Source organism: Natator depressus, chromosome 26 (genome assembly GCF_965152275.1).
Source record: "Natator depressus isolate rNatDep1 chromosome 26, rNatDep2.hap1, whole genome shotgun sequence".
NCBI classification, from domain to species: Eukaryota; Metazoa; Chordata; order Testudines; family Cheloniidae; genus Natator; species Natator depressus.
Window position 1 is genome coordinate 12,533,347 of NC_134259.1, and position 16,174 is coordinate 12,549,520.

General features: G+C 47.1%; 1 protein-coding gene across 6 annotated transcripts in view; it reads left to right on the forward strand.

Moving 5' to 3' along the window:
* Positions 1-15,556, forward strand: part of SLC4A5 (solute carrier family 4 member 5) — a 118,090-nt gene extending 102,534 nt beyond the window's left edge. For 4 of the 6 annotated variants that reach the window (XM_074940365.1, XM_074940366.1, XM_074940367.1 and 1 more), the window contains 3 exons: positions 669-830; positions 8,038-8,105; positions 14,921-15,556. In XM_074940365.1, the coding sequence (XP_074796466.1) occupies positions 669-830; positions 8,038-8,105; positions 14,921-15,086 (396 nt within the window). In that variant the 3' untranslated portion in view covers positions 15,087-15,556. Of the gene's footprint in view, positions 1-668; positions 831-4,346; positions 4,432-8,037; positions 8,106-14,920 lie in introns of all 6 variants that reach the window. The other 2 variants (XM_074940368.1, XM_074940370.1) reach the window with 1 other exon arrangement.
* The last annotated feature ends 618 nt before the right edge of the window (positions 15,557-16,174 follow it).

The window sequence follows — 16,174 nt, forward strand, 5'->3', positions numbered from 1 at the left end:
CCATGCAGTCCCCTCTGCTCCATCCCCAATAGGGATACAACCACTGATCTTCCTGGGCTTTGTCTTTATTTTTAAATAGAGACCAAAGCCTTAAGGCAGCAGGTCTGTTTTTCTGAGTGTCAAAAGCCTTCTCTCAGCAGGTCTTCCCAGCTTCCCCCTAGCTCAGCCTTTCACCATATCCTTGAGTTGGGACTAAAGAGACTAGCTCATCTTCCTGGGATGCCGTCAGCACTCCACGAAGTGACTGGTATTAGCAGGTGCCTTCTCCCAAGATGAAAGGAGATGTCAGCCTGGGGCTTGACATACCTTGAATCCCTTGGTTCCAGTCATTCAGTACTTCTGATGCAGATAGATTACATTCCATAAAGTTTCCCACATGGGGAGTGTTTCATGTAACCAGCCACGGTTTTCCCTGGGGCTGCCAAGGTTCCATAGCGTGTCCTGAGGGGACAGCCACTTGCCTTGGTGCCCGCAGCCAGAAGCTCCAGGCCCCCTTCTCTGTTCTGCACTGGTCGGCCCCGCAGCTGCCCCTTCCCTAGTGTGTTTTGTCGCTATAGTGCAAGTCAGAGTCTGTCCTGTTTTCTTCAATGGACTCTAGACATGAATCTGGATCTGTTCTGTCCATGTTGGCAGTGGTGGTTTAAATCTCTCTCCCTTTCCCCCCTTAGATTTTAGCCTTAATCTTAGTGAGGAAAATGCTGGATTTCATCTTTTCCCAACACGACCTGGCCTGGATTGATAACATCATCCCCGAGAGGGAGAAAAAGAAGGAAGACGACAAGAAGAAGAAGAAGAAAGGCAACAAAGGGGAAGAGGAGAGTGAGGATGAGGTATGTCCATGCTTGGGAGGAATAGCAAGGGGCTTACAGTCCATTAGTGTTACAGGTGTTCAGGGATGTTACTGTCACTCACTGGTTCCAGTGCTCAGATAAGGCCCTTAGGATTCTCCCACTTGCACAGCAGTTCTGTTCTGAAAAATAGCTCTGTCCAAACGGTATTGTGAGGGTCCAGGTTAATCGTGCCTCAGTTTCCCCATCTGTAAAATGGAGAGAACAATACAGACCTCCTTTGTAAAGCGCTTTGAGATGTACTCATGAAAGGTGCTTGAGAAGAGGTAGGTGGTGGTGGTCCTGTCTCTTTGATTTCCAGATTCAGTGTGCTCAGTTTCCAAGTTGAGAAGGTTTTTTGGGTTTTTTCAACCTGCCAAAGCTTGCAGCTGGGAACTGAGAGTCAAGCAGGGTCTCTCTTGCATATCTCCCAGGAATAAAGCCGCATTTTCCCCTCATGGACACCTGTGCAGACCTTCTGTGAAGAGCCCCAAATGCAACTGATTGCAATTTAAACAATTCTGTAGATGATGCAGAAGAAGCAATACAATCCCAGCTCTCTCTCTCGGGGTCGGGTTGGCTCCGATGGGATAACAGGAATCAAAATCAGTAAATACCTGTTTATAGTACTAAATTGAGCAGGGCTCAACACAACCAGGGAGCAGATCTGCTAAGGAGATACCATCTCTTACACAGTCACTCTTTGAGTAGAACCACACTTGGAACACAATTTCTGTTCCAAGTAGGGTTGCCAGGTGTCTGGTTTTCGACCAGAATGTCTGGTCAAAAAGGGACCCTGGCGGCTCCAGTCAGCACCACTGACTGGACTGTTAAAAGTCCGGTTGGTGGGGTTGGCAGGCTCCCTGCCTGGCTCTGCACGGTCCCAGAAGCAGCGACGTGTCCCTCTGGCTCCTAGGCGGAGGGACGGCCAGGGGGGCTCTGTGTGCCGTCCCCACCCTATGCGCTGGCTCTGCAGCCCCGATTGGCTGGAACCGCGACCAATGAGAGCTGTTGGGGTGCCACCTGCAGGTGGCGGCACCGTGCAGACCTGCCTGGCCACACCTCTGCCTAGGAGCTGCAGCCGAGGGACATGTCGCCACTTCCGGGGAGCCTCGCAAGGTAAGCGCCGCCCAGATCCTGTTCCTCACACCCCCTCCCACACCTCAACCCCCTGCCCCAGCCCAGAATCCCTACCCTCACCCAAATTCACTCCCAGAGCCCGCACCCCACACCCTCCGCACCCCTGCCCCAGTCTAGAGCCCCCTCCCGCACCTGAACCCCTCATTTATGGCCCCACTCCAGAACATGCACCCCCAGCCCAGAGTCCGTAGCACCCTCCCACACCTAACCCACTGCCTCAGCCCAGAGCTCCTCCCGTACTCCGGACCCCTCGGTTCCACACCCCCCAGCCCAGAGCACCCTCCTGCACCCCAGAACCTGCACCCTTGCCTCAGCCCAGAGTCCCTGCCCTCACCCTCTCCTGTACCCCAACGCCCTGCCCCAGCCTGGTGAAAATGAGCGAGTGAGGGCGGAGAAGAGCGAGCGATAGAGGGATGGGGGTTGGAATGAGCAAGGCTGGGGCCTCAGAGAAGGGGCGGGGTAGGGGGCAGGGCAAGGGTGTTCGGTTTTGTGCGATTAGAAAGTTGGCAACCCTAGTTCCAAGTCTCTCCAATGTTGTTGCAGGGTTACAATAAACAACCTCCAGGCTTAGCAAATCCATTATCCCCACAATGAGGATACATGCCTAACATCCGTTAGCACTAATGACACGTCTCAAGGGCTGTCTAGAGCCCTTTGCTGTTCCACAGTAACTTGGTCTACTTTCTGCGTCACCTGAGTAATAAAAGCACGTGGCTGAACTAACAAGACACCGGCTTTAGCCTTGAAAATCCTTAGCGGAGTTATGGATAGAGATTGGGAGCTAAGGAAACCCCTCCTGTGGATTCTTCTTCTCACCGTATCGCTGAGACAGCTGCACTTCCCATAAAGAACTTTTAAGGCAAAAATGCAACCGTGACTAGCACCACTTCGTGTTTGTATAAATGGAAGAGAAGGGAAACCAAAAATCTGATGGCTGGACTGTCAGCAAAGGGCCAGGAACAGAAAGGACTCTTGGGTACTGAATGCCAATGAACCCCTCCAACTACACTACCCCGTAAAAGGGAGAGTCACAAAGGGCAGTAGGCACCCGGCTTCAACTGGACTTGGGCACCCAGTGTCCCATTTGTGGCTGCCTGTCAGCATGCTTGGGAAGGGTGAGGGAGAGCACCTACTGGGGGCCCTGATTCAGGAAAGCACTGAGGCATGTGCTTAAGACCTTTTGACTTCACTGGGACTTAAGTGCTGTCTCGAATAAGGGCCTGGGTGAGCAGTTTGGGGACAAAGGATGATTTCAAATATGTTTTGAATGCTGTGTTCAGTTTTGGTCACCTCATCCTCAAAAGTCCTAGCAACCAAAATGATTAGAAGCCTCAAGGGAAGGACTTCAGTCAGGTGGGAGACTCAAGAGAATAATTAATTCAAAAACAACACACTTAAAATGAATAGAAAGACCTGCTTTGTTAATTCAATGCATAATTAACCTGTGGAACTCACCTCTGCAGGATAGTATGGAAGCAATTGTCTCAGTAAGACTCAAAGGAGGAGGGATTTATTTGACTAAAACTAGCAGTGACAGTTATATTACTAGCTAAGGTAAAAGTTACAAGGGCCATCAGGGCTTATGCTTTTGGGCATAAACTGATCACCAAACTCCTTGTGTTTAAGTATCTGGATGAAATTTTGTAGACACATCTGAGCTTTACAAACTATGTGGTTTATTTCCCCATTGATTCTACCTATGTAGTCTCCCCTTGCCGTTTGAATTGGATACAATGGTTCTCTTCACTGCCTGTCTTAAACTGATGCATAGCATTCATTGTTAAAGAGCTGCCACATTCCCCTCACCTCCCCCCCAGAGCTGGCTGCATTTTAGTGGAGGGTGACTTCTGTGTGTAGGAGGATCTCATTTATCCAAATATCTCTGACCCAGAAATCTTGCTTATTCTAATCTTAGTTATGTCCACTTATGTGAATTATTTACCAAGTAATGTAACTCTCTCATCCAATCCCCTTGTTATAGCCAGATGTTTCTGATGTCCCCAAACCATTTCAGATAAATGGTGTTACCATAGTTTATGTGGGATCCTTTAGCATGAATGGTGTTAGAAATGTAAGCTATTGTTATGGGCAGGCAACATATTACCCTGATTAATGTTAATTGGTGTTACTGATGCTGATCTTTCCACCATGCAAATAGATACATACATGTCTAGGGTAGGATTTTCAATGGGAACTGGGTACCCAATCCTTTAGACTCCTTTGAAGATCCTGGCCTTCTGCCATATGCATAAGAAAGCTTCATTTAATGCAGAAGGGCATCTGTATTTTCATCAGCATGGGTATGTTTTCAGGCATGCTAACCCCGGATATGTCTGTATGAATCAATGTATTCACTGGCTCTTCCCACTTTTTTCCCAGCCTCGGTTCCCAACTCCCTCAGTTATAAAGATCCCAATGGAACCCGTCCAATCAGACCCCCAAAATGGTATCCATTGCATTACCAGTAAGTACAGTGCTTAGGTTCCAACGTTACTACCATTTACTAACCCTCGACAACTTGCTCTATTTTGCGACTAATCAAAGTCTAACCAAAAGCAGGTGCTTGGCTTGTTTTGAAGCTGTAGATATGTCTAGATAAGAGATCCGCAAACAGGCTTGAGGAAAAGAACACCCACGGATCCGTCAGCTGCTTTTTAGATCTAAACTTGATTTTAAAATTGTTTTGCTGCCTGAAAACTCTGCATTCTGGCCTAGAAATGCCAGAAACCTCTCTCAAGAACCTGTTCCTCTGGGGTTACCAGCCCACAGGCGGATCAAGAACCAGGAACTCCGTCGTACTAATCCTGGCTCTGATACTGACATACTGCATGCCCTTAGGCAAGTCACTTTCCCATAGCGATGGGTGCGCTTATCAGAACCTGGATGGAGAACAAACCTTCTTGTGCCTATTTCCCCATATGTAAATATGCAGAGGATAACACTTTAGCTGCCCCATGGCAGGGGGGATGAGAATTTTGTTTGTTAATGGGTGTACAGTGTTGCACAAAGTGCACTGGTAAAGTGGAAACTGCTGCTTGCTGTTAAAGATTCAAACATGCCAGACAGTTTGGGAGTCACGAGACCTGGGTTCTAGTTACCGTCTCCCTATGGGACGACAGGCAAATGACCAGCAGCCAAAGGGGCCTCTGATTTTGGCTACCCAACTTCAGGCACCTCAGACGTGGTTTTCAGGAGTGTTGGGCATGTGCCGAGCTCTGTTGGAACTGCGGGTGCTCAGCACCAGAAATGACAGGTCCTTTTGGGGGAAATGTTCACTCTGTCTTCTCTGGGCCTGTCCCCTCTGTCATTGCAGCCTGGTACAGGAAGCCGTGACAGCCCAGGGAAATCATTAACCAAAGCTGCATTTGTGCACAATAGACTTGTATTCACGTGCATTTGTCTGGTTAAAGGTGACTCCCTTGCGTTCTTGAAAGCCAGCTGTGCTAATAGCCCTCCCCCTCTGCTGTCTCTCCTGTCCCAGGCTACTGCAAGTCAGAGGGTTTCCCGAGTCCTTCAGTAAAACGTTATCTTCTCACTTTGGGAAAGGGGGCTGGCTTATTTGGAACGTGCCTTTTTCTGGGGGAGACTGGTGGAGAGCCAACGCTTGCTTCTGAATGTTCCCAAGTTCTGCTCCACTCCAACCTCCGCAATGGTGTTAGCTGCGTCCATCTCTCTTGTATGTGAGTGGGCTGGAGGCACAGCGCTTGCATCCAGTTACTAGCAGTGCTTGTATTGGGAATTGCCAACTCCGCTGCCCTGCGAGGGGAAGGGCTGGGCCAAAATTCAAAGAGCCAGATTCCGAGGTGGAGTCTGAGGACTTAAAGCCGGCATCATTTACTGTGTGGTCTCCTCGGTGTGTGATCTCCTCCATCTTCGACTCGCCCTCTTGGAATCCCTCATGCTCAGTGGGCAAATTCCAGATGTGGTGATGTCTGGGGAGTGTTAAGTTACCCATCAACATGTCTAAATTGGTGTAGGTTGCACGCTGAGAGGCGCAGCAGAAGGCGTAAGATGCACCGGCTCTAAATTCAGTTACTGTCCTGTCTTTGGCCACTCATGTCCATCTGATCCACCTTATCCTATGAGATTCCTCTGATGTCAGCCATGTGGAGGCTGAACTTCTTAGAACCAATAAATTATTCCACACTGTGGTATCCTGACACATGGGCTGTCACAGCTTTTGCTGGGATATTAGGGAAAGGCCTTTAGGTCTCCTGGAAGAGAAATAAATGGTCAGTGTTCATGTCTGGTTCTCTGTAGCTGTCCTTGTTTACGGTTCCTTCTCTCTTTCCTCATGGTCGCTGTATGGGACAATCTCCTCTGGGGTTTCAGAAGGACTAAAGTACTTATGGTCACAACTCCCAGTGGGATTTGGGCACCTCTTTGCCTTAGGCTGCTTTGAAAACTTTAACCATAACATTTAATCTTCTGTTGGAAGGTGAATTGGGACTTGCCATTGTCGGCAACTAATGCGGACTCCAGGCTTTATCCAAATGGCACCCTATTTATGGCTTCCGGTTCCTATTTAGAAGGAGATTCAGGATATTTATTGGCTCTCTAAATAGTCCTGTTTCCAGTGAGCCCGGACTCTCCCAAGTCCGTTCTCCAAGAGTGAAACTCCTTCAGTATCAATCCTCTGATCCATTGTCCTTCAAGTGTCACTGAGGCAATTGGCCTCCATTTTTGTTGCAAGCCTTGTAGAGACAAATTCTACTGATCAGTGGGTTGGCAATAGGCTACACAGGGCCTTTGGGCTTGAGACAGGTTTGAAGCCAGCCTGGCTAGATTGAGATGCAGAGCTGATACCATCTGAGGGGTGTTTTCTTGCCTATAAAAGAGAAGTGAAGAGTCTAGTTCTGTTCCCCGTGGATAGAGTCCAGCATCATCATTGCCACTGGCTTATTGGCAATCTCAGCAAGAAAGCCAGCGATTTGAATTGTGACGTGTGCTGAACTTCCCTTCCCTTTTGTCTGATAAACATGCCTTTCTTTCGTGGCTCTCCATCAAGAGGATCCCAGCAACCCTGAACTTGGGAGCAGTTTGCATCTGGATTGAAAGGTTGAACCTCAGGCCTACAGTGTGTGGATTTTGTGGCTAGCTGGTGGATTTATTTTTCCTGTTTGTGAGGAAACCAATGCCAATTCTTTGAGCACAATCCTGTTCCCATTGCAGTTAGGGAGAGTTTTGCCAGTGATATCAATGGGATCAAGATTTGCCCCCAAAGAATAAGCACTTAAGTGATTTAGGAGCCTAGCTTCCATCAACTTTCAATGCAATTTAGGCTCCTAACTCCAAAAGCACTTTTGAAAATGGCACTTAGGCTTCTAAGTCACAGAGACACTTTTGAAAATTGCACCCTTTGACCCTACATTTACTAACTCACAGAGATTAGCTCCTTTTTGCTTTTCCTCTAGTTTTTTGTTATTTGCCCTAAGTTAAACTCCCTAAACCCACATTTTGCCACCTAAGTAAAAGTGGCTGGACTTTCAGAGTTTCTGAGCTCCCACAACTCCCACTGAAATCCATGGCTGCTAGGGGCGCTCAGCAACATTTTACTTGGGTTCCTAAATCCTTATTTTAGGCACCTAACTTGAGGCTTCCATGCTCGAAAAAGTGAGTTTAAAATTTTAAAAGGAAAACCTAGTCAAATGAATCCCGAATCAAAGAGCTAAAAGCAGCAGATTTCTGTATCCACGTCTCCCCTTTTGCATCAATTAGGGGATGATTTCCAAAGACACAAAAGCACCTTGACGTTCAACAGAGAGTTGGATGCTTAACTCCCATTTGCGCCTTTGACGCTCACTCCCCTTTGTTGCCGTAGTCATTTAAAAATGCAGTATTTCCAATGGTTTTTTTTCTTCCACCAATTAGTGGGTGGAGAGAGATGACCATGCAAGTTCACTGAACTTATGGTTGAGGTCTCAGGACTCATTCCTGCATAGCCCCAGCTGTGCAGTGCAGCGCCAGCCTTTTCCCTCTAAATGGGATGGTCTCGGGGGATTTTTTTTGTTTTGTTTTTGTTCCTTCCTCACCCTGAAACGGTTTCATATGCATCTGTGTTTCCCTTCAGGAAAGAGGTCCTCCAGCTGGAGCTTTGCGTTCTGATTCCTCTCCTAACGGTTCAGACTTGGATCGCAGGTAAATGACATTTAACAGGCTCATCATCCCTCCCCAGTGATAAGCCCTATCAGGCACCTCCATGAGTGTGAATGCCAGGCAGGAATCAGAATTGGTTCAGGCTACAGGAGAGGGTCTAGTTAGGAGCAACGGGGTGAAGTGAAGGGAGGGAAAACTCAAGCTGATCGGAGGAAGAAAAATTCTAACAATGGACTTTGTGGATGGAATTCACCCTTGTGCCAGCACAAGGGCCCATCAGCCACTTAAATCACAGGGGTTTAAATGGGGCGTCAGGCCTGTGCTTGCCTTCTGCAACGGGGTGATTTATGGGTCACGAGGTATGACTGCAGCTTGAGCAGACATACCTGAGCCAGCTTGAATCTAGCTAGTTTGGATACCAGAGCAGTGAAGCAGATTGAAGCTAGCTTGGGTATGTCTACACAGGCTGCAATAACTCCCCATCATTGCTGAGAGAACATACCCTAAAGGGTATAAATCGCCTCTCAAGGGCAGTTGTCACCCCCTTGCTTGGGAGATTTAAAACAAAGCTAGATAAAAGCACTGTCTAACTTGCTGTAGGAAGCACTGCATCGGCCAGCGGATGAGGCTAGAAAACAGGCTGTCTGTGGCCCCGTACCGTGGCTGATGGTGCTTGAATGAGCCAACACACTGATACAGTCTGTTGGAGAAATGATGTCTGAGTTCAGTTTGGGGGTTGGATGTGTGTCTGTCGATAACAAAGAGTAGGAAATAAAAGTCTCTGGGTCCCCGGAATCATACAATCCCTTGTGACCAGACCAAGTGTATGATGCTGGTTCAAATCCAGCACAGGTTGTTGCTGTCTGCTGGCCCCGCGGTGCCTGTGTTGGCCAAGCTGGGAGATCTCAGTCTGATTTCAAAACTGTCAAGAGAATTCACATGAATTGATCCCTTCACTGGTAGAGAAGCCAAGGACTGAGCTTCCTCCCTCTCTTGCCTAGTGAGTCCTTCCATGGCAGGGTGAGAAAAGCTTGTCAGTACTACACCTATTCTGCAGATAAAAAGAGGACGTTAGCCTCCAGGGCTGTGACCTGCACACCGGTCCCTGCTGTTTCTTTTTAGGTCCCCTATGATCTGTTGATTTCTAGGTTTTGGGCCCCCTTCCTTTGCTTTGATTGATTCTACCCACCAGTCCCAGTTATCAAATAGGCTGATGTGTACCCACCACCATGAAATTCGTGATGCCCACAAAGAAAATGGGGATTGATGTTCCTGTGTGTACTGCGTTTGTAGTACCAGCTGTCAGGATCTTCTTTCTGTGTACAGCACCTTGCAGTCTTTTCCCATTAGTGTGACTATATTCGGATGTTGTGACTTATGGAAATAGTTAAGCAGAGATTAAACTTCCAAACAGGAGTCAGTGAGAGTTAAAGATAAGACATCAGTCTTGCGTTCAGATTTTTCTGGCTTGTAGGTTTTTTTGCTGCACCATTCCAGATGTATGTCATTAGCTAGGTTCTGAAATGCAATGAGTCAGATTCAGCCCTGGTGTAACCCCAGTGAGTCTGTTCTGAAACATGACATCTTGAAGATCAGATGGAACTTTTATGCAAAGGGACACTGTCCCATTAAGTTGGTCTCGTTGTTTTGGACTTTGTAAAAATGGAGCTTTTATTAAACAAAAAGGCTGGTACAAATGATTCCATAATGTTTTTTAATTTTAATTCTAATGGAAACTTGGCTTTTTAAAGCCAATCAGGATCCCCCTTACATCGCTAAAGATTGCAGCATTGGATTTGATGCATGAGATCCTGAAGGTGAAATTGATCAGAACCTGATTGTTAGCAAAAATTAAATTGATCGGTGTGTCTTCGTTATCCCAAATGAGAGACATGCAACAAGCAAAGGGTGCAAATTAGACTCTCTTTTTTCTTTCTGATTTCATAATCAAGGTCTCATTTGTAACATAAGTATGGAAATTTGTTGGATTTTTTTCTAATTAAACACTGGTTTCTTTAACCTCGTTAGAGAGAGTGAAGTGGCGCTGTTCTCCCAAAACTAAAGAAAATTTGACTTGAATCAGGGTGAACAGAGACATGAGCGGCCTTCGCTGTTTTGCCAGCCAGAATGGAAAACGTTTTCAGCCCCCTCCTGCCTTCCCCACCTTCCTCAGTGGCCAAGCAAAAATTAAAACCAGGCAGTCAGCTGGTTTGGCAACCCACTCGCCCACCCTCTAGAACTGGCCCTGAATAGGGATATGTCTGTCCCATACCTAAATTGCACTGCTGTGTAGATTTCAGAGTAGCAGCCGTGTTAGTTTGTATCCGCAAAAAGAAAAGGAGGACTTGTGGCACCTTAGAGACGAACAAATTTATCGATGAAGTGAGCTGTAGCCCATGAAAGCTTATGCTCAAATAAATTTGTTCGTCTCTAAGGTGCCACAAGTCCCCATGTTCTTTTTGCTGTGTAGATGTTGTTGTTTATCACAAAAAGTGGACACTAGGGGGTAGCAGTTAAGCTTTACTAAGAATGTCATCATGGAAAATTTATCCCAGCGGCACGTTTTACATCGGCGCAGCCCACTTTCACGAAGGAATTGCAGATACACCTGGGCAAAACCACTAAAACCCCAGCGTAAACAGCCGCACCGACGGGTGCAGGCGAGAGGAGCATTGGGTCTTCTCTCCAAAAGTTACTGGGTTGCCAGACGGATTCCAAACAGCCTGGTCATTTAAGTCACAGCTATTAAAGGTCACAGAGTTTAATGCCTGAAAGGATCACCAGATCACCTAGTCTGTCCTCCTGCATATCACAGGCCACCAATTCTGCACCCAGCACCATTATTCATTCATTACGCTGTCCAAAACCGCTGATGCGATCAAAACGGGGGGGCACAACCTTAATCTGTAGCACCTCCTGCTGTGTCAGTCCACTCCTGGGATTCCCCCCCAGCTCTGCCAGTGCACCAGAGTCCTAACTCATGGAATCCCCTGCTCTTCCAGCCCAGGGCTCCCCCGCAGAGCCTGGAGCTGACCCACAGCACCCCTGCTATTCCTGTCCTCTACAGTTTTGTTGCTGCCATAGCAGATCAGACCATGGCGTCGCCAGAGCAGATCTCATCATTCAGAGAAAGGAGTGGGGGGAAGGGAAAGCCCAACCATAATGCACCTGAGAGGTTGCAGAATGCTGCACATAATGGAAAAAAAATGTCCTTCCTGCTCCTTGCTCTGCTGAGTACTGACCTCTGACGTAGCAAATTCCCCAGGCTGTCTGTGTATCTGGCACGGGCAGGTAATCTGGTATTTCTGCATCCCCCTTGTCATGCAATATCTCTCCACTTTCCAAAGTGGCACATGGAGAACTCAGCCCCTTTGGTGCTCTCTGCTCTCCCTGCAGCTAACACTCCACGGGCCACGCTGCAAATGCGTCTAATCAGGTGGTGTAGTGTGACATGCAGGTGTTTTAGTGGGATGGGCAAAGTTCAAAAGGCCTGGAGGTCAGGTCAGATCAGAGACTGGGCCGAATTATCCAGAGCTCAACAAAATTTGGGCAGGAACTCTTGCTGGAGAGAACTTTCACTTGTGAAAATTCTAGTATCTCCACTTCCCTGTTGGGCCAGAAATACCCCAGGAAGACGCTTTCCCCTCTGGTAGTTTAACAGAGCTGGTCCCAGAATGAATCTAGGGAGCTAATGCTACAAATGCCTGTAGATAGTAGAATAAATACCTGGAGGGTATTGGATGTGTAAGACAGAGTAGATGGGTAGGCTGTGTGAAAATGCCTAAAAAGGAAACAAGAAAAGTTTTAAGTTTTTTTTTGTTTTATTAAGTACCAGTTTTTTTCCTCCTTCAAATCTGAGTATAAGGTGAAGGTTTCTTCATATTTTCCTTCAACTCTTAGTGCGGTACAGCAGACCGGTCCAGGAGAAATGGAATGGAGTTAGAAAAGGGAAAGTTTAGACTGAATACCAAGGAAGAGCTTCCCAGTAGTGAGATGTGGAACCTTCTCCAGAGGGTAAAGGGTTGGGAGCCCCTTCACTTGGGCCATTTGTAACTAGACTGGGCAGCGCACTAGGAAATGCCCCATACACAATAATTGTGCATTGGCAAGGGGGATGGACCAGATTGTCATTGGCTTTGATCCTTTCTTTGATGGTAATTTTCAAGATTTGGCTCTAAATCTGTAGAAATCCTGTCCCCAATCCTTCCTTTCCAAAAACTTTAATGCTTCGTGCGGCAACCATACAGCTGGATTTTGGGAGCTCATTTTGGGAAGACCATCCCCTTACTTGAATGAATAACTGTGTCCCGCTTTGGGTTCATTGGATTGTTGAACCTCCAGTTCTCTTGTCTCCTCCTTTCTTACTCCTGCTTCACATGAAGGTTTTGACCCTGATACTGAAGCCCTTTCACTTCAGAGCACCCTCATCTGCATAATAGCAGCACTGCCAGCCCCCGGCACTTGAAACAATGAATTGGCTTAAAAAGCATGAGATTTTTTTAAAATAATTTTGGGTTTGTTTTTCTTTCTGCTCTTAAGAAGCTTTAGGTTCATGTTTTCTTGCCTTTCTCCTCAGCCATGAGCACTGGAAACTTCCTCTCTATTTTTAATGAAAGCTGAGCTTCTCACCTCATCACATGATTCCAGGAGCTGGGGCTTTAGGGAAAACATCAGGTATCCAAGACTTGTAATAAAATCGTGAGAGTTGACAACACTGTAATAGAAAGAAATGGGCCTGAGCTGTACCATTCAGGTCCAGATCCGCCAAAGTTCAGATCCAGGGTTTTGGTTGGGCCTACAATAAATATGGTGGGCCATTCACAGAGTTTGGATCTGGTCTTCCCCAGGATTGTTTTGCCCTGGTGCAGGTGTTGACTGGCTGGGTCACAGGCCAAGATGCCACTCTGCAAGTATTAGATGCAGTGGTCGTGCAAACTGAGCAGTCTGATTCTTAGAGTCTCCCATTTCTAGCACCTTGAAGCTATACACTAGCTCTGTAGTGCATTGGTTAGCTGGCATTCCCAGACACATAGTGAGGGGGTATAGCATGAGTTTCTAGCCCTGGTGGTTCATGAGAGATCGTACCATGGAATGTTTACTGCTGCCTTGGCCTTTTTTTGTTTTTGTTTTGGTCTGATCCATTTACCAGTCAGGCCAGGATGCTTTCAATCTCTCCTGGCATCTGGAGGTTTGGTTTGGGGTCAGTTCTCGTACTCTGGTTCGAGTGCATATACCTGGTTGACATTTGCACTCAGCGAGACACGTTTATCTCCACTTCACATGTGCCCTGTCTAAATGCTGAGGTTTTGTTCACGGTGATGGAATTTCTCCAGCCAATGGGATCTGCATTGTTGATTGATTGTCTAGTGCATACGAAAGCTTAAAGCTTGTTGTTCTTGGGTGGGAGTTTCAAAGGTAGCTCCATGACTTAGGCGCACAAGTCCCATTGACCGTAGCCTCTCTGCTTTGTTTAGCCCTCTGTATATTGGAGATACTTGCCTGTCTTTGAGGTGTGTTGTGAAAATTCTGGCCTAATTTTCAGAAGTGCCCAGTCATTGTGGAAGCCATCATTTTTGGGTCCCAGCTTGAGACACGCAGGACTTCATTGGCCAAGGGGGCAGATGAGCATTGTTGTTCAACTATGAATCAGCTGGTGCCCTATTGTCAGGGCCCTACCAAATTCACGGTCCATTTTGGTCAATTTCACGGTCATAGGATTTTTAAAATTGTAAATTTCATTATTTCAGCTATTTAAATCTGAAATTTCATGGTGGTGTAATTGTAGGGGTCCTGACCCAAAGAGAGAGAGTGTGTGTGTGTGTGTGTGGGGGGGTCACAAGGTTTTTGAAGGGGGGGTTGCAATGCTGCTACCCTTGCTGCTGCTGCTGCCCGAGCTGGGTGGCCAGAGCGTGGCAGCTGCTGGCTAGGAGTCCAGCTCTGAAGGCAGAGCTGCCGCCAGCCACAGCGCAGAAGTAAGGATGGCCTGGTATGGTATTGCCAACCTAACTTCTGTCTCCTGCCTTCAGCGGTGGGCCATTGGTCAGCAGCTATCGCTCTCTGGCCACCCAGCTCTGAAGGCAGTGCAGAAGTAAGGGTGGCAACACCACGATTCCTCTAAAATAACCTTGCAACCCCCCTGCAACTCTTTTGGGTCAGGACGCCCAATTTGAGAAATGCTGGTGTCCCCCATGAAATCTGTATAGAATAGGGTAAAAGCACACAAAAGACCAGATTCCATGGTCTGTGATGTGTTTTTCATGGCCATGAATTTGGTAGAGAATCAATAGCCCTTGAAATTCTGATCGTATTTAGTTTAACAGCCTTACAATTAGGTGTGTAATCATTTTTGAACAGCTTGCCAACAACATTATCTGTCTCATCGTATCCTGTAGCTGTGAGTTCCACAGATTAAAACACATGGGAACAGCATTTCCTTCTTTATTAGATTTCTCTCCTTTTATTCTGCCTCCTGAGCTCAGAAAACATGGAGCAGCTCAGGGGTGTTTTGAAAAAGATTTGAACATGAAGAATTAATATACAGGACTCTTCATCTCTTAAAGTACTTTACAAATCTTAACTAATTCTCTCAAGACCTCTGTGAGGTAGGTATTCTCCATAGGAGAGCTGGGCCCAAGTTGAACAGACTGACAGCTGGATCCAGGTTTCCCCACAAGATCCTCATTATACAGATGGGGAAAATGAGCCATGAAGAACGTGTCCAAAGCTATAGGTAGCCAGTGTCAGAGGTGGGACTAGATCTCAGGACTTCCTTGTGCTGAGCTTTCGTTAGATAAAAGACTATGGCTTTAACCCAGCCTCATGAATTGTAATCCCTTTTGTGCCTTCTTCCGTTCTAGTATTACGCTTCACCTGAAGATTTCCTGCCCATCATCTCCTGCGTTTAACTACTCCCGAAACCCTCTCTGCGCCGTGCCCCAGGTGAAGATAGAGATGGAGTCGGACTATGAAGACAGCGATACAGAAAAGCACCCTCGGGACATGGGCAGCGAGACCACACTGTAGTCCCACACTGCCCTTCCTTTGTGATGATATATAAATAAGAAAATTGGGCATATTTTTCTATGTGACAGACTGAGGAGATCATTGGTCCCCAGGACTCATTTCTCCATTAGCTTTTAGCATAATAAATTAGAACTGCTGTGGAATTCCACCCCATTCAGTTGGGCCAAGAAACCACCGCCAGCTGCAGAGCAATGCAAGAAATGTGGAAATGGTACTTTAGGACTCTGGTCCCTGCAGTAATAAGGGACCTTAGGCCCTGGGCGGTTGTTGCTATTTCAATGAAGACTCTGAAGATAGCAGGGCCACCTTCCTTCAGCATCTGGACCCTGACATCACCAGCTGCGGAGAGTCACGTCCTTTCCAGTGCAAGCTTCAACTCCACCATTCTCATGTAGTCTGTGCCCCTCTTAGCGTTAGTTGGCCCAGGGGGAATTCACAAATAAGATGAGCACCACCTACCCAATGCTTGAGCAGTAATCTGTGACATTCCATGGGGGGGGGGGGGGGGGGCATTTCAGGACTGTAAACTGCAGTTCACTGCATGCTTTATACACCCTATGCAGCGAACAATGCACAAAGTATACAAAACAGGGCTAAGAAAAATTCCCTTTTTGGGAATTTATGGAATGTTTAGAATCGAGCTTAGAAGTGGAAAACTTCCTGGCTGCTGCTTAAAAATACAGCCCTTTAAAACAGCTTGTCCTGCAGGGAGGGAGGGGGTGTTTTCTATAGGAACTCTGTTACCCAGTGGCATTCACTCTCTGGGGCCAAGAGCAATTTTAAAGGGTTAGGCTTGCAAAAAAAGCTAAACTCAGTCACTTCCCACACTCATACTAATGCACCCCCCCTCCAAGTTATAATTATAGTGTTCTAAGGAGACTTTAACTATTTTTAATGGAGAATCTTGTAGAAGAGGCTGACACCCACAAGCCAGTCATTGTCCAGGCCAGTCAGGCTGAAATAATTGGTCATTGTAACCCACCAACAACCATCAAAGCTGGCCCCACCCATGTCAGCTGATGAAAGTCCCACAGGTAACCATTACAGGGGCAAGGGCAATGACCTTCTAGCTTTTACCTTGCAGCATG